The 27,598-nt window shown below is 43.0% G+C and overlaps 2 protein-coding genes across 7 annotated transcripts in view; one reads left to right on the forward strand and one right to left on the reverse strand.

Moving 5' to 3' along the window:
• Window positions 1-23,091, reverse strand: part of dock9b (dedicator of cytokinesis 9b) — a 48,898-nt gene extending 25,807 nt beyond the window's left edge. For 2 of the 6 annotated variants that reach the window (XM_056370517.1, XM_056370515.1), the window contains exons 1-5: window positions 22,961-23,091; window positions 21,815-21,940; window positions 6,773-6,889; window positions 2,560-2,649; window positions 477-559 (exon numbers count right to left, since the gene is read on the reverse strand). In XM_056370517.1, coding sequence (XP_056226492.1) covers window positions 477-559; window positions 2,560-2,649; window positions 6,773-6,889; window positions 21,815-21,928 — 404 coding nt within the window. In that variant the 5' untranslated portion in view covers window positions 21,929-21,940; window positions 22,961-23,091. Of the gene's footprint in view, window positions 1-476; window positions 560-2,559; window positions 2,650-6,772; window positions 6,890-8,834; window positions 9,050-13,273; window positions 13,524-21,814; window positions 21,941-22,960 lie in introns of those variants that run through there. The other 4 variants (XM_056370516.1, XM_056370513.1, XM_056370518.1 and 1 more) reach the window with 2 other exon arrangements.
• Window positions 23,092-23,103: 12 nt separating this feature from the next.
• Window positions 23,104-27,598, forward strand: part of LOC130165330 (bone morphogenetic protein receptor type-2-like) — a 32,529-nt gene continuing 28,034 nt past the window's right edge. Inside the window, exon 1 of the mRNA XM_056370521.1 lies at window positions 23,104-24,179. Coding sequence (XP_056226496.1) covers window positions 24,089-24,179 — 91 coding nt within the window. The 5' untranslated portion in view covers window positions 23,104-24,088. The remainder of the gene's footprint in view (window positions 24,180-27,598) is intronic.

Here is a 27,598-nt window from a genome sequence, read left to right on the forward strand (position 1 = left end):
ATATCTATCAGCAGCAGTCCCAGAATAGCCCTGCTTATCCTTGGTAGAAAAACATAGGAAGCTTTCTATTGTTGTTGTGGACGAGCTCGGAGACTCCGAGACACAGGTTTCCGTGTTTCTAGGGTTCTGGCTAAAACATTCACGTTGGCTGTACACAAAGGGCAGACACCAAGATTTACAATAGGCTTTGAAGTGCATTTGAGGTAGAGTGTGCAGTGGACACAGCAGACCGTTAAATATAAAATAAGTATAAAGCTTTACACACTTAAACAGCAAAATGGCATGTTGCTTTGTAAAGTAACACATTTCAACCATCATTTTTTTAAATTAACACTATTATGTGAATTTACTTGTCATTTAAAACAATAACATTGAGGAGCTGCTTGAGAAAATAGCTAATTATATAGATAGTAACAGTCAGTTTTGTTTAATTCAATTATTAAGCACGCACACACACACATTTCCTGTGCACTCACTTTGGGAGCTGACGGAAGTCTCCAGAATACTCCTCATACTTGTAATTGACCACATGCCAGTCGGACTTGTAGGTTTTGATACACTGCAGAGACAGAAATTGAAGAAGGGGTGAGGAGTCGTTTCAACAGGAGCAAATGTGATTATGTACATGGTCCAGACACGGACGGGCTCAGTTTTCTAAAGTCACCTCGGAAAAAGTAGTGGTGTGTTTGATTTCCATCCAAAAACTAGAAATTTTATTGGATGGAATTTGCTTCTGATCTTTTTTTTTTTTTTTTTTTTTGGTTGGACTTGAAGGAGTTTCAGCAGATTCAACTTTAAAAAGTAGCCTCACCGTTTTAGTGCTAAAGCCACTGAAATGCATTAACAAGCACAAATATTCACCACAGTATAAATCTCTCCAGTTGTCCTGGAACAAATCTATCACAGAAAAAAACCTAGAGAGAAGATTAATATTAAAGGAGGGGTGAAAAATTTTAAATTTCCCCTCCTCCCTCATAACAACACTCATATTTCTGGATGGCATGTTAGCTAAAGTGGTAAATTAAAGGAGCTTGCTCTGTAACAGACAATAAAACATGTGACCTTCTTCTCCAACAGGCTGGATTCAGACCAAATGTGCTCAGGAGGTAGAACGGGTCATCGCCCACAAAAAGGAAGATCGTGGTTCAATTCCTGGCTCTTCCTGTCAAAGTGTCATATATACACACACATATATATATATATATATAAGTGCAGTCCATTTCCATTCTTTATGCATCTCAAGATCCAATGAGTGACTTGATTCAATTGTAGCATGACATGTTTTATTGCAGTGCTTGCAGATACACTTTTAAACTGCAGAGCATCTCTCTGGATTGGACCTCGTCTCACCAGACCTCTCTCCACAGAGCTGTGTCAGCGCTGGAGAATGGTCTGGCTACATCCATTATCGTTCCGTTATTGAGGAGGGGAAGGCTCCGGCTTGTTTGCGCTGAGCCCAGGATGCGCCTGCAAAACAGTGTCGGAGGGGAACTTGTTTTGGGGAAACGTTTGCGCGTCAAGAGGCAAGAACTGTCACTGAAATGGCTGATTACGCACAAAGAAAACGCCACAAGAAACAGCAAAGACGTTGGTCGACTGTGTGATTGCACGACCCAAATCTTCAGTGTGTAGGTTGCTAGCTCGAAAGGTTGTTGTTGTCGTTTTCCGTAGTGATGGGGATAGAAAAGTACACTGCCTGGAATAGGCGCCGAAATTACAAGAGGAGTTTGCTGAAGAACAGGGGAAAACTGGGGCTGTAATTGTATGTGGAGAGGGGGGTAAAATCACATACATGACACTGGAATCACCCCATAGAGAAATAAATCCTATATAATGCTGTGATTCAGAGAAATACCATTAGATTTTGTAACATCTAGTGACAAGGTTTCAAGTCAAAATGTTATATCACTTGATGTGCGATATTCAACTGCTACGAATTCATAGAATACACACGTTGAGTGAGGGAAGGGGTTACTTTGAGGTGGAAAAATAAATTCTGAGATAGAACATCCCGTCTTTATAAGGACGCACTGCTGGTCCAGATGTCGTTATGATGTAATTCCTGGCTGAAGCCATGGGGGACTATCCCCTATCAGGCTCTGTCAGGCCGCACCCCAACCAGCCCCAGCACACAGCTCCTCTGAAACAACATGACGTGAATCTTCATCTGCGGCCAATACACTGTCAGGAAACGTGTGAGGGTGGAGGACACAAATGGAAGTTCACTTAAAGGCTAACAGCAACGTTTTTGACATGCACTGTATCGGTTTTTCCCTCGTCTCTAATTCACATGAGTGGTCAACAAACATTTCCCTTCTTCTGAAATCTAATCAGTCTGCTTTACCTATATACCATAAACAGAAGGAATCTTTGGCTGTTTTCACGGCTGAACATATGAGCTCCAGTATCTAATGGGTCTTCAGAGGCAAAGCATCTGTGTTTCTGAATAAAATAAGTGGGCAGGCCTTCGGTCACAGCAGAGAGGTTAAGGCTTTGGCCAAGGCAGACGCATCAAGAATGAACAAGGCCGGCTTATCTCCAGGTATGTATTAGTTTTACCTCTTGGACAAACAGCGAGTCAGCTTCTTTCTCAGCAGTCTCTGGCACAGTGGAGAATAGGGTCCTGCCCTGGCGCCGCAGGGTGGAGATCTGAGGAGAGAGATGGAAAGTAGGCATGAAAAACAGACTGACAGAAGAGGCTGACATAGCAGATTCATTCATCATCATTGTATTTAGTATGTTAACTGACAAGTTATTTTTTGGGCAGAGGAAGTAAACGTAGAGATCCAAAAGATTGTGTTGATGAACCAGTGGTCTGGTCAAATCAGAGTAGCCCTTAAAGGTATGTCTACAACCACTGCAGAGAATCTTCTGCAGCCTTATTCCCGTCCTCATTCTTCCCCTCTGCTAGCCTTATTAGACGCATAGAGCCAAAGAAAGGAGAGCGAGGATCCATAACTGGGAAGCAAAAGGCACCTCGGGGCATCAAGACTGTTGTGCTGGCAAGTCTTCTAAGCTATTGAACGCTGCAGCCGTCATTGCTCCCACTTAGCGCTCTGCTTTCCTACTCAACCCACAAAGATGAGTGGGACACAGTGGCACATTGACCTAGTTTTGTCATAAGTCTCCTATTCTTACAGTGGAAAATATATACAGTTATTGAACCTCTGCCCTCGTTTGTCCAGTTCACTCTTGCAGTAGCTTTCGAAGACGTGCCGGTAGCCCACACTGAGTCCAGTTTAATCAGTCCTATATAATCTGTATACAGGTCAAATAAAGTTCTATAATAAAAAAGTACTATAAATCACTGGGGCTGATGATATATTAAATCATCTGAAGTGAGGAAAAATGGGTCATTCAGGCCAATAATGCAGTGGTTTGGCTACAAAAGGCTGCTTGGAAAAACTGAACTGACATTTAGTGCTTTTGTTGTAGCTGAGAAAAGGAAACAAAAAGACTTAAAGTGCCATATTTTACACTTTTCCAGAGTTTTTTTTTTTTTTTTTTTACATTTCCTCTCTCAGGCATCTCTCTTAATAACAACAAGTCTGTGAGCCAATCAGAAGAGAGGAGGCTCTGAGCCTATTCTGATGAAATACGAAGAGGGGATGAGTAGCCTAGGTTAGCATAAATACTGGAAGTAACCCTGTTCATTTAATCTGTGCAAAAGTCAAAATAAAAAAATAAAAAACACGAGAACTAAACATGTTAATTAATCAGTAAGCTTTAGAGATGCTGGTAGTTAGAGATGCTCATTTTTTTAGCTTTGGACAGAGCTAAGCAAGCTGTTTCCCTGTCTCCAGCTTCTAGTCTAAGTAAATCATATCCTGGCTCTTGCTTCATGCTGTATTTAGCATGCAGATATGATAGCAGTATTGATCTTCTCATCAAGCTCAAGGCAAGAAAGAGAATATTTCAGAAAATTTCAAGCTACTGCTTTAACTTCAGTGTTATGTAGACAGGCTAAGATTAAACTGCAGGGGCTAAGTTTCCCTGTGATCTGTGACCATAAAACTTAAGTGTGATTAGATAATGGCAGAATTTTCATTCATGGGTGAATGACCAATTATCATTCCCCACTATAACACAGTGGGACACTTCACTTCAGCTGCACTAGCACAAGTTTTAGAGCCTTTTTCTCACCAATTCACATTTTGAACACACAAAGCATGTCCGTTCGACCAGTCACTCAGGGGACACTTTAACCACGGTGTATAGCTGTCAAAAAACCATGAGCAGGAACTGCTGGCTGCCAATTAACAGCATTCCTTTCACAGTCATTAAACCAGAGCTTTGACGGCTTCCACTGGGCCAGAGGAGTCTGTTCCCAGCGGCGGTGGTTCTGCAGGGCAGAGAGGATGATGCAGGATAGGGATTCAGTTTTCTAACATGGAGATATGTGGGCAGAGTAAAGAGGGACAGGAGGAGATAGACGTGTCTTCTGAAGTCTTTCTACTTTGAAAGATGAAAGTGACTGTTTTATGTGCTCATAGGGTTACATGTGTGCAGGGTTGAAACTTTGAAGACGATGGATGGATGATTCTAACCTGACCACAATAGACCTGTTTTAAATTTAAATCTTATAATTGGGTGTTTACGAGCTACATTAAAACTGCACTAAATTCAATATCTATCAAAGGATATGTCTGCATGAATTCAATAGTGCATGAAGGGAAAGATAATCCATAACTCAACACTTCACCTCATTTTACCTCCTAACACCACACTCTCTTCTGCATGCCCCATTACCGTGTGCATGCGTGTGCATCTATATGTGTGCGAATCTGTGCAGCACGTGCACAATGCTGGACCCACATGTCTGACTGGTTCCCCCCTCCCTCCTTCTCCTCAGCCCAGCCCAGTGATGTAAAACATATGGCAGGTTAGACAGATGGACGGACTGGGTTGGACCAGACACACACCCAGACACACATACACAGAGTCCTGGGCAGTTACTAATGGCTGTGCACTGTAGACGGCCTTGTAATGAAAACCACTCATCATCTACTGATTGTGAAATGGTCTGAAAACCGACTGTAGGTTGTAGATTTCCCACCACATACTCTGTTGTTGCTATGAACTTCAAGTCACAAGTGCACTATTCTATTCTCTTATTTTGTTGCTTAAATATGACTATAACACTATTCTCTATATGGCACTAAATCGGACTGAGGAAGGGAAGGTCACAAATACATCATTTACAAAAGGCTCAGTAATTTCCTAAAACAGCTGGGCACTAGTTTATTACTCAAACAGGTGGAAATAGTGCATTTTTGGGGACTATTTTTTGCTGCAGATTAATACATTAATACACTTTTGATGCTCTAGTGAGTACTTACAAAAGCAGGACAGTGAATGTGGGATTAACTCAAAATGAGTGTGTGTTTTTAATAGTTTTTGGAGAGGAAGTCTCGTTAGTAGGATCAATTAATGGCTGGTTTTGGTCTTTTCATGGGGTTTGTAAAAGAAAAATGTTGTATTTTACCAGACTTATCCTTTCAAGTTAGATTACTTGCGATTTCACAAGAGGAATGACAAACATCTGAGCATGAGACTCTTCATGTTTTCACTTTCTTCCTCAAACTGGGAGTGGACCCCGCTCAGACCCATTCTCAGCACCGTGGTGATGTAATGTTGAAACAGTCTCTGAGCTCCTTTGAACACAAGCAACAGATCCACGGAGTGTGCAAATGTTTGTAAGGCTGTCAGCCAATGATTACATTCAGTGCATGTATAACCAATTTCATACATGGGTTCTCCAAATGATATCATAATTTGCCTATATGCTGATCAGCTGTGCTATACTGGACCTGATTTCCGTAGAAGACATTAGTTGAGCGCAGTGAAGCAGAACTTAAACAGCTAAAGCTAGAACATAAAATAATCCTAAAAGACTTTTTAGTGTGTCCATGAACTGCTCTTGGTTGCAACAATTACTTATAAATCAATCATGAAGTTTGTGTGAAGTCCTTCCTAAGTTAGTACTAAAGGCTTTTAGCATTTTGCTACCAGTTAATGCCACCAGCTAGCAATTAGCAACTAGCACAATGCAGCGACCGTTAGTGAGTACTTTGAAGTTTAAACTACTGATTTATTAAATTAGCTTGCTCTATTAAAACTTAGAAATATCTTAGCTATTAAAGGCTTTTAAGAAATTGCTGCCAGTTAGTGCCATAACCTAGCAATTAGCAAATATCAATTAGCAACTAGCAATTAGGAACTAGCTTATTGGCACTACAGTTACTAGCACTTGACACGAGTGAAACAGATTACTCCGCGACCGTTGGCGCTAGTCACGTGCCGTTTTTTTCACCTTAAACTACAGAGTCGGAGCTTTCTAAAAAAAAAGTATGTTTGTCCGAGTGAGTCACTGACTTCGGTAGTTACACTGACATTAAAAGTTTTGGATAGTCTTACCGTTTTTTTGGGGGGGTGGGGGGGTTGGCGCCTAGCCGCTTTCTGTCTGTGCGGTTATCGTTAGATTCTCATCCGCGCTCATTGCTAGTGACGTCTAGAGTCGCGTCACTCAATTCGACATTCCTATTGGCTCCAATGGGGTGCTGTCCTAGCCAATCAGAGTGTCTAAATCAGAGGCGGTATTAATATTTAGTGCAGCAGACAGTGGTTTCAAACCTCTGCATTAGTGTGGACACAGCCTGAATCAACACCAGATTCAAGGTCACTGCTCTTCCACTGAGTCTGACCTAAATATGAGGGGGAAAGCTAAATGAAAATGTACCTACAGGGCTCAATAACTCTGTCCATGTCTTACCTGGAAGTCATCAGTGGGAAACTGCAGCATGTCCCGCAGAACATCGCTGATGATCTGGGTCTTCCTCTGCAGAAGCACATTCTCATAGTCCAGAGGCTCTATGATCTTCGGCTTCACCTAAATGAGCATATGACAGAATCAGTCCACCTTCTGTATCTTTGTTTTTCTGTACATGTTGATGGGTAATTTATAACAAAGCAGGAGTTTTTCAGTTATTTTTTTTACACATGGCTGTACAAATAATAAGGGTGTCATTGCATGGGTTGTTACAGAGGGAAATCTGGGGTGTTCATTTTGTCTGGACAACAAGATGCCATTGTCCTTTCACAGAGTAACTGGCTGACATCTACAGCAGCAGGAACTGGCACAGAGACAGTGATGAATGTGGGTTAAGAGGGAAGGAGACACCAGACGAGAGCGGCATCATGGGATGGATGAGCGAGAGTTTGTGTGTGTCACTGTACCAGTCACTGTGTCATGAGCTCACATGCAAAACCGGCACTAGATTGTGAACAGTGGTCCTTGCAGCGCTCCATATTTGAGAATTTCCAAGAATGGGCATTACCTCTTTATATCACACCCACTGCTGGATATACAGTCCAAACAAGAGACTTCATTCCAAAGTAAATCCTTACAACAGAGACGGCTCTGTAAGCTTTAATGCTTGACAGTAGTTAAGATAGCTGAGACACGATCTTGCAGAGATTCTGCTCCTCCGGCGATGAAGACATCAGCTCTGACATTCCACAGAAAAGACCCGAGGGACTCCACCAGCATGAAAGCCTGATTGTAATATTATGAAATAGATCTTCACATATGACGCACATGTGTAAACAAAGCTTTGATCTATTTAAAGATGAACCAAGACAGAGTTTGAGTTTTTAAATACTTCAAAATCTGGATGTCTGACATTGATGGGAATGTTATTTGTTGTATATCTGTTGTAAGGATCAACAAACTTCATCCTCTGAGGAGCATGAGTAAGAATCCATACAGAAGATACTGAGATATTTCACCAGGTATGTATGTGAACATTTTGACCTGCTGGTAAACCAGGAAGTAACAGGATGTTAAGGGATCACCAAAGTATGATAAATATAGAAATAAAATAAAATGGATCAAATCATTTTCACTTGCTCTGTACATAAAGTTGTTGCAGTCTTCTGCCTGAATGTGGCCATTAACCATGAATGTGATCCAGATTATTTGGATTAGCCTCCTGGACTGGATCCAACGAACACATAACAATCCGAGGCCAATTAAACAGACGTCCGACCATAGATTTGTATTTTGATTCGTCCCGACCAGTCCTCCTGATGATGTAATGAAAATATCCCAGCATATCCCTCAGCCCTTTGAATGTAAAGGATCATCTGATAAGTAGAAAATCATCCGCTCTAATTTCCAGCTGGATTTTGGCCATTCAGACAGAAGATAACAACAAGCAGCTGTGACCTGTGTGACTTGCCGGTAATTATCTCTCATGAATACATTAGACAGCCATTGGAGTGATGGTGAAGATTATTATAAAAGCTTCTGAAGATGAAGAGTTTAATAATACTGTTGCCTAACTAGAGAACTTGGATTTATAAGATGGATTTTCTTTGGTTTCTAAATGCCAGTCCTGCGTCTTTATAGAAATGCTTAAAGAAAATATGGCGCTTCCCCAGTGAACCAGAGGTGAACCTCTAATCTTTATCACTGCACCAAATCTGCAGCCAACCTGTCAAAGTCCCCGACTCTGAGCACGGGAGCGATCAATGAACAAAGGGAGCCACAAGTGCCCCGTTTCCTAAAATAAGATCAACATCCAACCCCCTGGAGAGGTGTACCCTCAAGCTGCTATTTCCCATTTCCGTCCAACCCTCTTTAAAAAAAAAAAATCTTCAAAGCTTCTCTTGAAAGAGAATCTAAGAGATTTAAAAAAAAAAAAAAAAAACTTGTTTAAACAATCAGAGTACATTTGTGCTATTGAGCAAGAAACTCCCCAAAAAAAGTGAGAGTGGAATTTAGAAAAGCTTTGATTCACTTGTATTTAGAAGATGGCACCGCACAGACTTACCGCTGCCACCTGTGACCCAGCCTCCACCTCTGCCTCAATCTCAGCCAGGCTCTTGTACTGCTGCGGGGACTCTATCACCATCTCCCTCTTGGGGGCTTTGCCTGCCCGGCCCTGCATGCTGCTCACTCCTATCTCTGTGCAGACCTTAAAGTCAGGTGTGAGACTCACTCAGTGAACACACGCTGCCATGGCGTAAAGTTTCCTGCGGTGCTCTGTGAGGGCTGCGAGAGCGAGATTCCCTCTTTACTAAATCACAATAGCCCAGCCTCCCTCTCCCTCTCATCAGAAAGGGAAGGGCCCCTCCCACCCTCACAGCTGTGCAGCTGCACGGCTGGATATGTGTGTGTGTGTGTGTGTGTGTGTGTGTGTGTGTACAGTATGTGATTTGTGAGAGCAGGAGTGGAGGAGAAACGGACCACTCCCCCATTAAAAACTTGGAGGAGGCCCAGAGATCACGTCGTCCTCTGCCTGCTCCACCTGCCTGTTGTGTGTGAGCTGAAAACATGAGGAAGAAAAGATCCTGTATTAAAGATTAGACCCTGTATTTGTACATATGTGTTACCACTGAAATACTGTGTTGAAGGATATATATATATCTTGCTACAGCATTCCTTATACTGTGTGTCGTCTAATAAACTTGCAAGTGAAAGTATTTCATTCTTTATGATGCGATGATAGAAGAGGATATAAAAGCTGGTCCAGGTTCTTCTTCTAGTATCAGTTGTGATTGTCAGATGGATCCAAACTGCATTACAGTTGAAATCTATAAAAATAACTGTTGGCAGCCACAGTCACAGAATTCAGACACTCAATCTGTGTTGATAAAGTTCCACCCCCCGCTGATATTATGCTCCGCTTTGAACTGCTCCTGCGCCGTATCCGCTGCAGCAGGCACCCACAGCAGGGTCTGTTAAAACACACTTCCCCCTTATCCGGCTCTCAGATACAACACACACACACACACACACACACACACACACACACACACACACACACACACACACACACACACACACTCATGCTGCTTCGGGAACAGTTTGAGTTGCCCCTTGTTTCTCCATCCAGTCAGCATTCCTTCTGAGGAGAATCACTGGCCTTTAATGTTGAACCAACAGAGGCTGGGGTTGGTGTGTGTTTCAGAATGATGACATTTAAAGTTTTCAAAGAGGAACAACTGAGGGTTCATTTATGCTAATCCTGTATTCTGGAGATTTATTTCTCTCTTATGCTGCATTAGAAAACTCCCAAACCTCAATGATGTTTACAAGCCACCGACTCGTTCTGACTCAACAAGCATGATTAATAACTCATCCAATTATGTCTGTGGGTTGGGAAGTTAGGGGGGTAGGGAGGGAAGCGGGGGGGGGCATGTCACAGGTTGGGATGACTTCAAAGGCCATCGTCTCCCTGTTGCAGTTTCAGCATCACTGCTCGCGGCGAAATGTATAGCACAAAGGCAGGCAAGGCGTGTGTGTGTGTATGTGTGTGTGTGTGAGAGAGTTTCACTTTTTTTTTTGTACTGCAGCCTTCTCTGATGTGTGAGGCACCATGGGTAATTTGCATAACTTGTTTTAACAGTACTCTCTTCAAAAGGGAGTCGCTGCAATGTACCGCTCAGAGAAACGAGACAGGAAACGGCTGCAGAGGCTTTAAAATAAGAGCGTTCCACTTGATCCGGCACGACATCTACGAGACGAGGTGAGACGGACGGAGCCACAGGAATGACCGTCGTGATAAAATACAGTTACTAATACAAATATGTAAGGCAGCCACTGATGATTACTTTCATTAGCTGCCTCCAGGGACGCCAACGACTTCCAGTGTTTCTGCCAGTTCCATGTTTTCATTGTCACTAACTCTCATGTCGTTTCTACGGAAGAGGATGAGGGCCACATGTGCTACTACTAAAGTGGTAGAAACGTAAATTATGTTTCACTGGCATGAACATCTTGTTTTTCCAAAGCCTGTAAATGGAGCCAGCCTTTATTTGTTCATGTCCAACACTCCAGCAATTATAGAAACCTGGCTTTTAATTGACTGATTTTTATTCTCACACCCTGGGGGCAATTTGCCTCGGGTTCCCACCCTCCGATCTATATATCCCTGCCTCTGCTGACTTATATTCATCCCTGGTGGAGGCAAGATTTATGGTTGTAAATATTGTTTTGCTATAAAACAATTGGATTCTGATGCTAGAGCTGGTGGGTTAACACTTCCTTTAGCAGCCTTATGAATTTGAAGAAGAAGAAAAGGAGGAAACTGAACGTGTCTTGTGAAGGATATTTTGGGCCGAAGTATTGAAAGTAAATCCTGCAGGTTTCTGACTTGGCCTCAGCCTCTGCTGGAGCGCTGACTGTACTGTGTCCCCATCGTCCTGCGGAGGCCTCAGCGACAGCGTCACCAGCTCAGCATGATAATCAGCCTCTTGTCAGACACCCTGGCTGCTCTGAGGTCATCCTGCTTCATTCACCCACATCTCTGGAGCGCTCTCACGCCATCACGCTTCCTGGAGCGATGGTTGGTAACATGCCAGCAGCAACACGAGGATGCGGGACTTTGTGTTTGTGGATGTGTGTATGACGGGAGTGCAAATTAGTTTGTCTGCGTAAGAATTTGACGTAAAAAAAAAAAAAGTTGTCAGAGAGAGAGAGAGAGAGGGATGAGGAGTTTTAATGGGTCCAAGCTGTGTTTTTACACAGCTTGGACCCATTAGGACATGTGAGCCTTCCACACCCTTCCCGAGAGGCACACACACACACACACACACACACACACACATATATATATATATATATAAAAATGTAGAGCATCACAGAAGTCTGTGGAGAATTGCATAAGGGCCGGTTGACGTAATGTTTGGGAGCAGACCGTTGCAACAGGCGCCCCGGAGAGGGAAAGTGTCAGGGTGTTGCCTGTCAAACTCCTCCTGCAGCCTGATCCCCCTCCACACACACACACACACACACACACACACACACACACACACACACACACACACAAAGTTATCACATGCAAGTTAGCCCCCAGACCCAAAGCCTGCTTCTCCGTCACAAGCCATCGTCTGTCACACAAACTGAAAACGCAGAATGTCCTTTAATCAAAGAGGAGATCAGGAGTCTGGCTGATGGTCGACATTAGATCACTTTTCCTCCAGGTAGTACATGGAAAAACATATGGGACAAGTTAAATATGATACAGGAGAGGGGAGTTTCCGAAGTCTCGATGATGTCAGAGCGCTCAGAGGTGCTGAGAGCTCAGCTCAAAGACTGTGCAGCAGCGTCGGCTCCAGTGCACAAAGATCCTGAATGGGATTAAACAGGAACTAGGTGTAGATATAACACATGATGCACTCCCTGCCCTGCTTTTAATATTTAAAGCAGTAAGACCGTGGCTCGCAGAAGAGATCAAAAGACCATCATAAGATAACATGTTTTCCAGCATGATGTCAGAATCTGCTGGTTGTGAGAGCGAGGCTCAGTCCTGGACGCTTCCTCCGTTTTCCAGCTTAGAAATCACTATAATTAGGATTTTCATGGGGAAATATATTCCTCTGCAACTGCAGACGTAATTGTTGAGAGAGGTTATGAGAGGACAACCGCAGCTTAATGGTTGCAAAGGAAACACAGCATCCAAAAGTGATAATGGTTCATAGTGAATGTCCTTGACTCAGCGTGCAGCAGAAATCCTCCTTAACCTGCTCGGTATTGATTGTCCATTAAATCTGTTTGGCTTAACAAAGGGCAGGTTGCTGGCTAATGGAGCTAACTGTTGGGAAGCAGCTTTATGTAGCGGTGCATAAATCCTAGTGTCAGACAACACGGCTTTAGGAAAGAAAGAATCTGAAAGATTCAGTAAAAGCAAACCCGCACAATCCTGAACCTTATTTTATATTTGCTTGCAGCCAAATGTGAAGCTTTTGATGTGCTTCACCAGTAATTGTGTGATTGGGGGGCACTGAAACATACCCTCAACTTCTACGTGTAGTTCCTCAGGGGAGTCTATTAGGAAGATTATTAGCCAAAATCCTGCTGATGTGCACAGTAAGTCATGTTTAATCCGACGAGTTTCTGTAAATTATTCATCTTTTTTCAGTTTCCACTTTCACAAAAGACATACTATGATATACGGGGAAAAGAAGTTACTGAAATTTCAGCAAATGGAATCATCCATCAAATTATTATTTAAAGCCAATTTAAGTAAAATTCAGTCACACAGAAACAGTTCATTCTACCAAATGCTCTTCATGGTGTTATGTTTCTGGGGCTGAATCCTCCTCGTCCTATGGAGACTGAAATATATTTATTTAGCAATTTAAAGTAATTTTGAGCTGTAATTATGTGTGCTTAACATGCTGGTTAACAACTGCAAAAGAAAAGTCTGGAGTTTAAAAACACAACTGATTGCAAAATAGTGGAAATTTAAGTGGGAGTGGGCTTTACCAGAGCAGTGGTGGGAATCCAGAGTTGAGATCCCCTCAGACTCAGAGTTTCCTCCTCCTCCTCCACAGACCCCAGCTCCACCGTCCCCTTGATGTAGCCACAGTTCCTCTCAAGGATGGAGCGCAGCCCCTCCAACAGAACCACGCTGGTGGTGCATCCCATGGTGCCACCGGACGCTCGCAGCCACCATGCAGGACAAAAAAAGATCTCACTGTTGGAGCCTTGTTTCTGAACACTTTAATTTCAGCTCCAGCCCCGGCTTGATCTCTAAACCTTGACCTCCTCCTCCTCCTCCTCCTCTCACAGGTGTGCTGAGGTTTCCCTGTGTTTTCCGTATCCAAGGAGGATTCCCAGTCACAAGCGCTATCTTCGAAAGCAGATCTCAGCTGAAGCGCTGAGTCGTATCCTCCTGTGTGCGGCTCAGCGGGGAATGGAGGGATGAGGGATGAGTGCACTGAGCAGAGGAGCTGAGCTGCTCATTCACTCGCAGCAGGGCGTTGACTCCTCTTCCTTCCTCCTTCCTTCTGCTGGGCGATGAGGATGCTCTCTCCTCCTGCCTCCACTACACCGCTCTCTCTCTCTCTCTCTCTCTCTCTCTCTCTCTCTTTTCTCAGCCTTGCTTTCACTCATTCATGCCTGTCACTTTCACTTCTTCTCTCCTCGCTCACTTTCTCCCTCTCTCTCCCAGCAGCCTCTCGCTCTCACAGCCCAGTCATGTCTCTGACTCTTGCATGCTTTGTCAACAGTAAAGGCATACTGTTAGCCACAAAGACACACACACACACACACACACACACTGAGTCACCCACTCGCACACAACCCGGCTGCTGCAGACAATGTTTTACTCTCTCCCTCCTTCCTCTTTCTCCTACTCACAGTGATATTACAAGCGATGCAGTCATTTGTCTGATGTCATTCACAGACGAAAAAAAGAAATATTTTAACATCTCTTGACCCCCGCTGCCGTTAACTCTTCGTTGGTCGGACCCGTCAGGCCTGATGCGTCATAGGACAACCAGGACGAACGTGACAACCCTCTTGCAAATCATCTAATTAATGTCACCGTCTCCACACATCCCCTCTGCAGCAGCGAGGCTGTTAGCAGAAGGATACGGGCTTTTCATGTAAGGCTAATTCAAATGCATACAAACAATTCCCTGGATTTTCTTCAGCTTCTCTCAAGTAGCTGGTGTAAATATTTCATCAGCCGCTGACACGCTCACCTTACTGCCTCGTGTATGTAGAAGCTAAATGAGGAAGAAGAAGTAGAGTCTTATTGACAAGAAGCAAAAGTATAAAGTTGAAGAGCATTTGGACATTTAAAGGTTTAATATGAAACGTTTTCTACATTAAAAATGACTAAACCTGTCTTCTTACATTATCCCAAATGTTTCCAGCAAATTTATCCCCTTCAAATTTCCTTTTTTTATCCAGAAGACATTATACTACTGTGTTCAGGTGGAGGGCAGTTCCCCTTTTAGGCTGTTAACAAGCTTGTTTCATTGCAGTATTTTCAGGATCATTCAAAAAGCCTCAGCAGCGTTCTCCTTTGTCCATTACATTAGGGCTCGTCCTCAGAGGATGCATTAACTTAATGAAATCCAAACTGCACCCCACAATGCACCCAACAACCTTTTCACACAGAAATCTGCAAACCGGAGAGACGTCACTCACCAAACCCCCAAACTTATTTTATCAGAATCCACAAAAACACATTTATCAGTTGTTTCCATGTGCTGGCGTAAAAACAGGGCGCAGAACGCAGTGGGAAAGATAAAATCACCCTCACTCAGCTAATGCTCTTCTCAGATGCTCATCTTTAAATCAGAACAGTGAAGTTCATCCTTCCTTGATCATAAATGGACTCTATAAACTTGATGTGCTTGTGCATTGGCAGCCAGTGGACTTTTCTTCTCATTGTAGTGAACTTTTATACACAGTCTTTTATTCTGAAAAATGACAACAACAATTAAATATGAGAGTTCACGGTTGGTTTCCTGGCAACGGCTGTTATTTCAGAATAGGTAAAGACGTGAATGAGGGATATATTTGGTGGACAGCCACCACTCATGCTCAATATAAATCACTGCTTTTCTCATCTCCTCAGCCAAATACCTCAAACCACAGATTTACAGGGTGAATGATTCAATGAAATTCTTATTTTCGGGACTAATGAATGTGAGAGTGCCAAGCAACAACTAAATGTTGCTGCAGCACAAACACACACACACAGATCTTCTCCACAGATCTAAAATAGGACAAGTCTCTGTGTGGATGTTGAGATTCTTACAGGATGGAGATTTCTCCTCAGTTCCTGTCAGACACAGGGGAAAGTGCCGAGGTAAGAGACGTGCATCCCTGCTGCCTCCCACAGGCCGCTCCTCACACTGCAACAACACTGAGGCCTGATGACTCACAGGAAAAGAAGCCAGACGATGGTTCTTACCTCATCTTTTCTAATAAATTTTAGGAACCACTTCAACATTAATCAGTGCAAACAGAAACGATTGCCAAGCAAGCGGCAAGCCTGGACAAAAGGCTAGAAACACGTAATCACATGAAAGCTTTGACAAAAATGTAACCCAGATAGCATTTAAAGCAGAGCAGCGATTCAACGCGCAGCTCGGCGGCCGGGTTTCACTGAAGTGGTTTAATGTAAGGGGCCGTGGAAAAACTGAGAGGTTTTATTTTTGTCTGAATAGTCTAAAATAAAATACGTTACATAGACAGAAACCACATTTCTCATTAGTAGATCAGAGATGTGAAAGAGAGATATTTTATATTGTGGTTATGAGCAGAATTATCAAGAAAAATGCTTTTTATTTGATTTCAGAGTCAGCGCAATTTTCTTTTTAAATGATTCTTTTTAATGGATTTTCTAAGTTAAGATAAGAAGTAGGCCACCTTTTAAATCACTCCAGTTATGTTTGAGTGAGGATAGACTACAGGACTGCAGCTTTGTAAGGCTCTGCTTATTAGCATTTAGCTCATTTGCTAATTAGCAGTAAGCACAGAGTATAGCTGAGGCTGATATGTCGTTAGTTTTGCAGTTATTTGATCATAAAAACAATTCATCAAGTATTTGTGGAGATATTTAATGTGTTAGCTCAGAGTGTCAACCTGCCAGTGTGGCTTCAAATTACTCCTAAATTACTAGATTTTCCTCTTGGAAATTCAGATTTTCTCTGATTTTAAATGCAACATGACTTTTTTTTTTTCAACCACCTGCTGTGACAGGTGTATTTTGGATTTTTCCAATTCATTGGAACAACACGACTAACGGCTAACGAGCAGGAACATGCAGCAGCACCGTTAATATTCCTCCACCAGGAAGCATTCTCTGCTTTAATTCGTATGTGCTATTTGATCTAAATTTGGATATATTTTGGATCATTTTTGTTTAATATATGTACATTTATGTGCCCTGCAGGAAGATGAGTCATATTCTTCTTCAAGGATTTCTTTCCAAGTCTCACTGAGAGGTGGAGATCCTGCTCTCACTGAGCTTTTACCATATATGGTGTAATTCTTTCGTCCTCGTCTCGAGCAAATGTGCCAATACTTTCATTAGGGACCTTAATTCAGGCTAACAATAATGAACGTTGGTGGAGAATCTGGGTTACACTCATGTGGTTGAAGTATTGAGTAGCTCATGAAAGGCCTGCAGGTATCCTGGCAGACTGGAGCAGGATCCTTGTGCACACTGATTAAAAGAGAGATCTCTGCCCAGGCACCAGGTTTGTGGCTGTGTTCAATACTGTCCTCGGCTAACTCACCAGTGAAGTGAAAACTAGCACGCTGCTGCTGCTTTGGTTTAAACTATTTTCTAACTAGGCCGCTGGTTAATGTGCTCTGCTTCTACCTAACTCTGCCTAACTTTCACATGGATGCGTTCTAACGCAGCCAGGATAAAAAAGCCTGTGAATGTTTTCCACACTAAAGTCTAAAGGCTATTTTTTTTTACACATGCAGCAGAGAACTGGATGAGCAATTGTGTCAATTGGGTCAATTGGGAGGAAATTTCATGGTCACTGCCCATTTTTTTCAGACAGAGCTGGCTGCACTGCCGCTTCAAACAGCAACTGTTTTGTTAATTGTGGTTATATTAAAGACGCAGAACCATTTCAAATGAATGGCACAAGAGTTTAACACTTAAAAGTCCGTTAAATCATCACGGACGGTTCTTCTCTGCTGTGGGAAAGTATAATGTCTTCTGTGGCTCTGGAGGAAATAACCCTGATGATGTCATAGTGACAGGGTGATGTCATCAGGGTTATTCCAGCTTTAGGGGGCAATTTTGTAACAGAAAGGCTGCGTTACAAACTGCAAGAGCAGAGTTTGAATGGTGTAGATGACAAAATATGCCATGCGTTGCATTATGGGAAATGCAGGTTCCATTAGTTTTGCAGCTGGACCCTTTTAGTCTCTAAAATTCTGGATATTTCAGCTTCTGCGCCTCCTAAATTTATTCAAGTGCAACAGTGAATTACTGGATAGCAGTCCTAAAAAGCACAATAACTTTAAAGACTAGAATTACTACCTTGTGATTGTATCCCTCCACCAATGAGCCAAGGTACAGGAAATACGGTCACAATAACCCCTTCCTGAGCACTAAAATTAGATCAGTGCATGAATGTGTGAGTTATGGCCAGAATGTGTTTTGTGAGGACACAGTGACCTTGAACTTTGACCTTTTTGAATTACTGCTCTATTCCATAGACACTATTTTTACTCGTGCAGTTATGCCTTGCACACACAAGTAAACACATATTCACATGTGGGCTAGTGAACTTTTTATGTGAACTTTGTTTTAATCTCCTAACCTGCTGTTTTTGCCTTTTTATTTTCTTTTTCTTTCATAGTATTAATATAGAACCTAGACCTGCTTTATAATGGGAATCTACCTTCATACAATACGGGATCTTTATGTTTATGAAACAGTCTACTAAACTTACTACTTACTTACCACTGTGTAATGTTGTTGTCTGCTAAACCTAAGGCACATTTCTCCAATAAACAACAAAGAAACCTAAAAACACTGCAGATGTTGCAACAAGCTGAAACGTCCCATACACACTCGCTTGAATCAACACTGTGGGCCAAGTAGAAGAAACAAAAAAAAAACTGCACGCGGCAACCATCCAATCAAAATGACGTTCCACTCAAACAAGAGCAGACTTCTTCATTTGTGAGCCTGCAGGCTGTAAAGAATGATGACAGCTCTGCTTGGTGGATTTATTGGAAACTGGCATCCTGTCAAAATCATGTCAGAGTAGGAATTTTGTATTATAGTGATGCTGTTTTCTGTCATTCTTGAAAGACAGGCCGACGGATGACAGTCTACACACACAAACACACACATGCCAGACTGGCCGCGGGTGTAACGGCGGTGACAACACGGATCATGGGGTAGCCTAAACAAAGAAATGGAAACCACATGGCCAGCGCAGCTCCAGCCTCAGCTATCAGCCACACTGACTCTGAGCTCAACCACAAACACAAACCAAACGCCCCGCTCCATCACAGCTCCCGTATCATGACACAGATATAGGTCAGCAGTGCTAAAGCATGTGCAAATCTGCAGATTATCTCCGCCAGGTTTTTTTATGGTCTAATCAGACCAAATCCCCCCGAGTGGAATTCACTCTTAAGTGAAGTTCCACAGTTTGAACCACTACAAATGGGAGGTGGTATTAAGGTCTTATATGCATATTACGAGGTTAGCCCAAAGGCCTGGGTCTCTATTTCAGAGGGAAATAATGTGCAGGAGTAGAGTCTCGAAGCAAGAATGAGAGATTTGGTAAAAAAAGAGTTGGTAAAGAAGCCAAAACATAAAAAGACAAAGACAGGATTTGAGTGTTTGGATGCATTTTGTAAAGCATATGTGTGCATGTGCATGAAGGAAGGCAGGAGATAGCACAAACAGGTAAAAAAAAAAAAATCCAAGCAAGCATTTCCAGCAGTTGGAAGTGATTATTAAAATAGCAGGGGCTGTCTTCACTGCTCTACTGTTTACTAAGATACAGCTGAGATCCAGTCACACCAGCCTCCAACTCCGTCCCTGAGCTCCACTTGAATCAAGCTGATTTATCACATATGCAGGTATTCATAATTGATGTTCCCCCCGGGTACTTAGTGTGACATCAAGTTAGAGAGGAGAAAGAGGGCACGTTTAAAAATAGCCAGGACACTTACCATCATCTCATCCATTATTAAACACGGCCAAGAGATCTGATCTGACATCCATTATGCCAATCCACACACTGTGGACTAAGACAGAATTAATAGGCTACTATGACATAATTGTCATGTGTAGAGATGAAGATCAAGACTACATGATGGATTACCCAGAATCGCATGCATGGTATTTACTTCCTGCTTCTTCATTCCTGCAGCATTTTGGTTTATTTGCTTTGTTTTTGTATGATTTCAGTTTAACATTGCACTACCAGCCAAACTGCTTCTTGCTGGGTGTGATTTGACTTGTTGAGGAAATTCTTTGATCTCCAATATACTATACAGTATATATTTGCTTTCACCATACCAGCATGTCAGCACCATATCAAATGGGCAGGGGGAAACAGCTGCACCAGAGTACACAGTCAAAAATAGAGTCACAGGAGAAGCACATTTTTCTTTGATGTACCATAATTAGGCTGAAATGCATTCACCTCTGATTCACCTTTAAGATACGAAATAAATAGTTATTGTAATGTAGTTTTGATTCACTTAGAATACTAATTTCTGCCAATTCACCCTGAACTGAATGAAACTCAGCAGTTAAAGGACTCCACCAAGTTCACACATTAAAAGTCGGTTTACTCATCGTGGGGATTACTACTGAGAAAACAGTTATATAATGTCGTCTATGGCTCTGCGGGAACTTTGACAAGTCTGAGAAAATAACCCCGATGTTGTCATGGTGATGTCATCTATATCAGCCTGAGCTCGGAGACTTATTGGAGCCTGGGCTTGGAGACCTAAACCGGAGCCGTTTGACAGATGTGGGCATTAACCAGGCAGCGAGAGTCTGACCAAAAATGCTGTTTGTTGCATTTTGGGAAATGTTGTTTTAGTGGTTTTGGAGTCGAACCTTAAACATGAGATCGATCGATAGCACTTGTGTTGATCTGAAAAACCAAGTCAAAGATCTCGGTTGTATGACACATGCCCCGCCCCTCCCCTGAAACAGCCAATCATCTGCTTTATAACAGCCGATCTCAAGTCCATGGAGCTGTTGCACTGACGCCATCACACAGTTGAGGTTTTTACGACAGTTGTTCTTGTTAAACCTTGCACAGTAGAAGCATAAAGTGAAATGATTTAAACCTTAATTTGGAGCAATGTCACAAACCTTTTAGGTGTTTTTTTTTATCAGGTTTGACTGTTGATTCATTTAAACAGAGGCCTGGTCTTGTAACCCCCAAAATAACTACCAAAGGGTATCGCCAAGATGGCTGCCAGTGGCGAGACTTGCCTATAAGGACTAATATAACTATACAGTCAGTAGCCAATTAGCTTAGCTTAGCATAAAGACTGGGAGTAAGCAGCTAGTGTGGCTATATCCAGAAGTAACAAAATCCAGTTATCAACACCTTTAAAGCTCACTAATTAACACTGACCAAGAGTGGAAAGGCTGTACGTTAACACAGACAAGAAGTCAAATAATTTGTCATTTTAAATTTGGAAAAGAGAGTACGCACATTTTTCCTTACACAAACAGTAACTAATGTACTGCCATTCACCTCTTCATAGAGAGGAGCTGAAGCTGAAACCACATGAGCCAAGTTGCTGCATGTTCGTTTTCTTCTTGTTTTCAACAACTCAACAAGCTGAGGTGGGAAAATGCATCTACTGTATTTCTGTTGTATGAAAACAAGCCTCAGTTCTCAGGTCTGGTTTTAACTGAGACTAAACTGTACCGTAGGATTACTTCATGACAAGATCAGCAGCCATAATTGGCATTAAAAGCCATTAGTTGCAGAAAAGTGGCGTATTGATCACCGTTATGTAACAAGACACAGCCACTGGGTCATTCCCATCAGCGCTGTGGACGAGTCTCTAAGGACGAGCTCTCACAGAAGATCAACTGAGCCACAGTAATAACTTATGAGGGAACAGCTCTGGTCATTTTTACCTCAGCCATTGATCAGCTGTTTCTGTCGAGCCTATCTGGTTGCAAGGCCAACCTGACAGGCTCCGATGACACAAGTGTGCATGCATTTGTGTTTGTGTGTGTGTCCCTTTAGAGTTGGTGGTGTATATTTCAGTTACCTGGCAACCCCCTTTTGAGAAAGTTGTAACAATACACACCCAGCAGAGTCACACAACAGAGAATATGCACATATTCATGAGTGACTGGTGCAACTTTTAACTATAAAACACACTGCCCTTGAGCAAGGCCTCAAATTTTGAAGCAAATCTAGCTGCTGCTCTGTAGCTGACCCTGACCTCTGACCTCCTAATGGAAGCCACTAAAAATAATATCATATATTAATCAGGGTGCAGTGTGAGGTTGATCAGATGAGCTCTTTCCCTTACCATCAACACGGATGTCCTGACAGCCTCGGAGACGCTTTGCCTCAGCTCTGCGGCGGTGCCCGGTTTGTTGAGCCCCCGCGTGAACTTCCTCGCCTCAGGTGGAGCAGAAGCCATGGTGTAGCCCACCTGTCATCAGACAGCCAGGTATTTAGAGGAACAGAGTATGATGGGCTGTCCCAAGCGGCGCTGCGAAGGCTGAAATCCTTGGCTCCAGGCTGGGCGACGTGCGTAAATGCACAATGACGCGGTTTTTATCCAGCCATTACGCGTCTCTTTAACTTTATATCAGCTCGGTCAGAGGAAACATCACAGTGCTGGGGTCGATGATTTCTCTGGTCAACAGCACCCGGAGAGCAACATCCAGTGCCTGCTCTGCTCCGTCCCGTCAGCGGAGGTCCTCGCGCAACTGTCACGCCCCTCTTCCTCAGTGTAATAAAGCTCCGTGGGACAGCACCGTAAACTACTTCATCCATCACACTTGAAGGCTACAGCATATGGCATGACTGCATTGTTTTTAAAATGTGGCTGTGACACACTTAACAGTGACTTTATAGTGTCCACTTTGTTGTATTTCCTATATTCTGGATCACTGTGTGTTTCCATAACAGATAGTGTTAAAAATATCAAAGGTGATTTAGGTAAAAATCAGTGCATTCATGGTTGCACGAAAACAAGGCGCATAAAGTATTTAAGCAGCACTGAATGCTGTTTTAAGGTTATATAACAACAAACCGCACAGTTTTGTTGTAGAAACACTAACATTGCCACCTACTGGAATAATTATTGTTTTTAACCATACAGTCCAATACACTGCAGGAATGCTCCTCTATAACACAGCCTGTGCTGTAGGATCTAAGCCTGTTATAACGTTATAAGAACACACAGAGGCAGAAAAGTAGCACCAGTAGCTGATTATATTGTGATGCGTTTAACTGCAATCGGAAATTTAGTGAAACATTGTAGATTTTGTGAGTTTTAAGTGTTTATTTTTAAGCATGAATCGTTAAAATAAGGTTATTACTACCACTACTATCACTAATAATAATAACAATAATAATACTGAATAGAATACAATAGAATAGAATAGAACAGAATAGAATAGAATAGAGTAGGATATAATATGATAATAACGAATTTAAAACTTACAGTGAGAGCCTGAACGCAGCATATTTTTCCTGGGTGTTGTGTCCATAGTCTGCGGCACAGCGGCGCTGCGGCTCCCCTCCCGGCCGAGCAGGACTGTCCTCCACCCCCAACACCAACCCACAGCAACCTGATACCGGAGACGAGCGGTCCAGACAAGCCTGCAAACGAGGCGTTCCCAGCCGCCCTGCCTGTCTGTCTGACTGCCTGTCTGGCTGCCCAGCGGAGCTCCAAACCGTCAGTGCCAAACGCTGCCGAGGATCAGACGAAGAGAAACCCATCTTCTCCTCCTCCTCCCCCTCGTCGTCTGCCTGCACCGGAGTAATGATCTCCGTCTCTCAGAAGCCAGGGAAGCTCGTTGTAGGCGCGGTTTACTTGTGAATTTTTTTTTTTTTCCCCCCGTAACGAACATCGTGAAAATATGATGGGACGTGAAAAACTAACTAAGCTAGCTTTTTAGGCTAGCGCCTGTTAGCGTCGATAGCAGTCTGCTTGCAACATAACCGAGCTAATTGGCTAAGATCTATATGCTAAATTCCTGCATGTAGTGTCGAACGAGAGGACGTTTTTTTGAAATTGTACAAATGGGAATTGTTTGTATATAGTCGAATTAGTTGTGCATTGGTTATTTTAGCGACATTTAACCTGTTTGCCTAAGTTTTGTAGCACCAGACAGTCGCCCCTAGGCAGCTAGCATGTTAGCTAGCAGTTATGGACGTTGGTCGCTGGCTAGTTGTAAATGGCAGATCCGTAAAACAAGTTAGCTGCTCGGTGCATCTTCTCGTTCTCTGCTGGAGCCGACAGCAGGACTAACTTTAACTTTTGTCGGCAGTTAATGTTAGTTATTAAACCACTTCAGCCGACCCCCTACCCACCACCACCACCACCAACCACCCCCCAGCACCCCGGACCCAAACACAACAGCGCCTTTTTTTATTTCGCATCAATTCTCGATGTGTTGTTCCATGCCTGAGAGAGCAGTTCAAGTTATTGAGCTGACGTGAGGAAAAAAAGGGGTGAAAACAACGAGTGGAAGCTGAAGGAGAAAAAAATAAAATAATAATAATAAAGCAAAGAGGACGAACAAATACAAGAAGACACGGAGGAGCTCCAACTACCAGAGCAAAGTCGATGTACACTGTCATGGCTGGAGGCAGAATCACGATGAAATCACTGGCTAAATTTGGGTTCTGCCTGACTATTCTCCTGACTTCTGTGGCTGGTAAGTGGCTTATTAGTGAATTGATTTTTTTTTTGTGTTTTGTTGTTGTTTTGAAAGAGCTAAATGTGCTTCTCATAAATATTTAATTTTCTCTCCTTTTGGTTTGTGCTGTCTGCATTTTTCGTCCACATAACCGTGTAGTTGCAGATGTGCTGCTGTAAGATATTTGAAGTTTCCCGGACTGTGGGCAGCTTCAGTGTTATTATTGTGTAATTATTATCATTTAATATGGATAGTTTTCCTTGTAGTCAGACAACATCAGGCATAATTTCCCTCTATCATCATATACTCCTTATGTCTGTCTCTTATCTCTCCTTCCATCTTGCTGTCTGCCTGGCTTCAATCCTGTGGAGCTCATCTCGTTGTAAACCTTCGCAGATATCGCCTCTTGAACAGAGCAGCAAATGCACTCCTGGCTCCTTTTTAATCATTCTGTGTACAAAGGCCTGGAAAAACACTGCCAAACATACCGCAGTCCTTGTCTGCCAAGTTGTGCCCCCTGTTCAAGACTCTGGGCTGAAGCCAGGCTTCTGTGAGACCTTGAGCATGATAAGATAGTAGCAGGGCTGCACAGAGGTGGAGGAGCTGTGCATGCAAGGGAACAAACGGTGGAATGTGTGGGAAGGCGGGATAGGTATTTGACAAGATGGGAAATTAAATGATAGAGGTTCAACACGGTGCTCAGGCTTTGGCAGTGTGTTGGGAAATAGGTGGTCTTGTGTTGCATGGTTCCCTCATCCGGTGTTACATCTTGAGTGTGCGGGCGTGAATGAATGTGTAAACAACCCTCTTAATAATGTATTATCATTTCTGTGAGTGTGTTATTGTTGTGGCTCCTCCATACATTCATAGACAGGGTATTATCAGAAGCTTAGAATAAAAGCTGCTGTTGTAGAGGGAAATATGTGAGTGTGGAGTGTAATTTGAATACTCTGTGTGACTGCTCATTGCTTAACGCTGATAATGCTGAGACTACTTCCCTCTTTGCAACTATTTGCATTTAAATTTGCACTTAACAGACAAGTAGAAGCCTGAGCATTTTTTTTAATTCCCACTTAAATAAAGTGACAAGCAAGAACCGTAATTGTCAACGTTGCATTTTTCAAGAGGAAAGAAGAGGAGAGGAGAAAAACTTATCTACTTTAACTTAAAAAGTTCCATATTTTCTTCTTCTCCTGTGTTTTCAATAAGTGTTGATCCATGAGAAGATATATTTGAGATATATACATCTCTGGAGCTCTAGTAACAACAGGTCGGCGAGCCAATCAGAGTAGAGGAGGCTCTTAGGTCCTCATCTGATTGGCTGACTGTTTTCTGTGTGATCAAAAAAAGTATAGCAGATTTCAGGTAAAACACTCAAAGGGCAACCAAATCCTGCAAGGTTGGATGGTGGGTCCAGGTGGGCCGGACATGGCTGAGAGCGGTGACTGTTTTGTTGTGACATCATAAAGTTCAGGAAGTCCTGACGGCTGGTTTTAAGGTTTCTGAATACAGGCTGTGTGCATTTCTCTGTGGACTGAGGCTTTGATACTTTCACAGTATTAATATAGAAGCTAGAGCTGATCTATAATCACACTACACATGGACATCTGCCTTTAGACTGGATGGAGCTTTAAGGTATGGAAGAGGCTTGATTCAGTGCAGAGATCAGGACATGAAGCATCTCCTCTTTCATCCCAAACCACTATAATCAGCAGAATGTAAAACTGTAATTTATCCTGAAAGATTTCACATAGCGTAATATTATTGCCTTGATAAGCTCAACTTTATGAGACGTGATATTCAAATTAGCAGTTCCCTAGAGCGGTTTAACGACTACAGTGACTGGCAGAGGACTGACGTATTCACTCAATAATCAATGCAAGGACGATTAATGGATACTTAAATGTATGCGTGCCATGTAAACAGCCAATAAATCCAAATGGTTGTACTGTGCAAAATTAATTAGGGCCGCAGTCAGACTTTGTAATGACTGTAAAGAGACAGGAGCCGAACCGCTGGCCCTATGCTGCTGTTTCCTGAATGCAAAGCAGAGATCCACACTGCCTACTTCTTAGGATGATACTTGTAATGATGATGATGATGAGAGGAAGCAGAGAGCCTAATAGTGTGCGGGAGCATGTTAGTCATCTGTCTGACCAGGCACCTTTCCCTTTGCTCCCTCTCTCTCAGCTCCAACAACATTACTGCCTCCCTCCCTTTCCCCCAACTTGCCTATTACCTTCCTTGATTTCTTTTTAGAATTATCTCTAATTTCCTTCCAACTGCCGTGTGTTTAACCTGTTTGCAGCTGAGCTCAGGTCGTCCTTCCGCTCCACGTCCCCTGTGACTAATAAGCGTGTGGGTGTGTGCCTGCTGCTACAAAATCTGGAGTAGAAACAGTTCCAAGTGTGGCACAAGCCTGCAGACACTACCTGCGGTGTGACCACAGGTGTTCTTAAATAGTGCCATTAGTTCGGGGCTTTTCTCTACCCCAAATTCTTTTCAAGTAAAGTCCAAACTTGTAGCATAATCATGCTCGAAATGTATGCCACAACCCATATTCAGGCCCTGTTATTGCTGTTGTCCCAGGTAAGCCGGAGGTTTGGGGGTCCAAAGAGGATTAGAGCTGAAGTATTAAACCATAGCATAAAATGGAATGCTCATTTGCTCTGCTTGTCCAAACCCTGAAGCTGTGTCCTGTAGGCCCCATACTGTGGCGTTGACAGGCCCACTGTTAGCCAACCGGGCCGTCTCTCTCCAGCCGCCCCGGGCCGGGGAGGGAGAGGGGGGGGGGGCTGTTCAAGCTGTCAGCTCTGCGGTCACATCAGCGGCTCAGCAAAAAGTGAGATTACAAACGCATGCTCAGTCCCTGCGAGTCTGTTTGCTATCTTAGAGTGGACCCTACAGAATTTAAAGGAGCTATTTGTAAATTTTGCTATTGCTACAGCGCTAACGTTAGCATTAGCAGCTGCTTTACTTACCAGTCTAGAAGAAACGTTGCTAGTTTAGCATCAAACTTCATTCCTCTACTCACCAAGAACTGTCTCCAGCTGTGGAAAGCGACTCCTATTCCTATCTATTCCTTTCTATTGAAGTTAGCATGCTAACCATTAGCCCCACTCCACCTGGACCATCTTGTCACTTTCTGACACTGAGTCACTGTCGTGTCCAGGTTGCCCTGCGCCCTACAGTGATGGCTGAAGCTCTTGGCAGGCGACAAACACCACCACCTGTTCTTGGGAAGAAACCATGTTCAGCAGAGGAGAAAACGTACACATAGCACCTTTTAATATGAGTGCAAGATTTATATATTATGGGCTGTAACTAACACATTTGCATTATCGATTTAAAAGGGAACTCCAAGTGTGTTTTCAGATGTTGGGGAGTGATTCAGCATATATGAAAAAGTTGTGTAAAGCCTTTTCTGTGTCCAGTGG

Source organism: Seriola aureovittata, chromosome 24, assembly GCF_021018895.1.
Source record: "Seriola aureovittata isolate HTS-2021-v1 ecotype China chromosome 24, ASM2101889v1, whole genome shotgun sequence".
Taxonomy (NCBI): Eukaryota; Metazoa; Chordata; class Actinopteri; order Carangiformes; family Carangidae; genus Seriola; species Seriola aureovittata.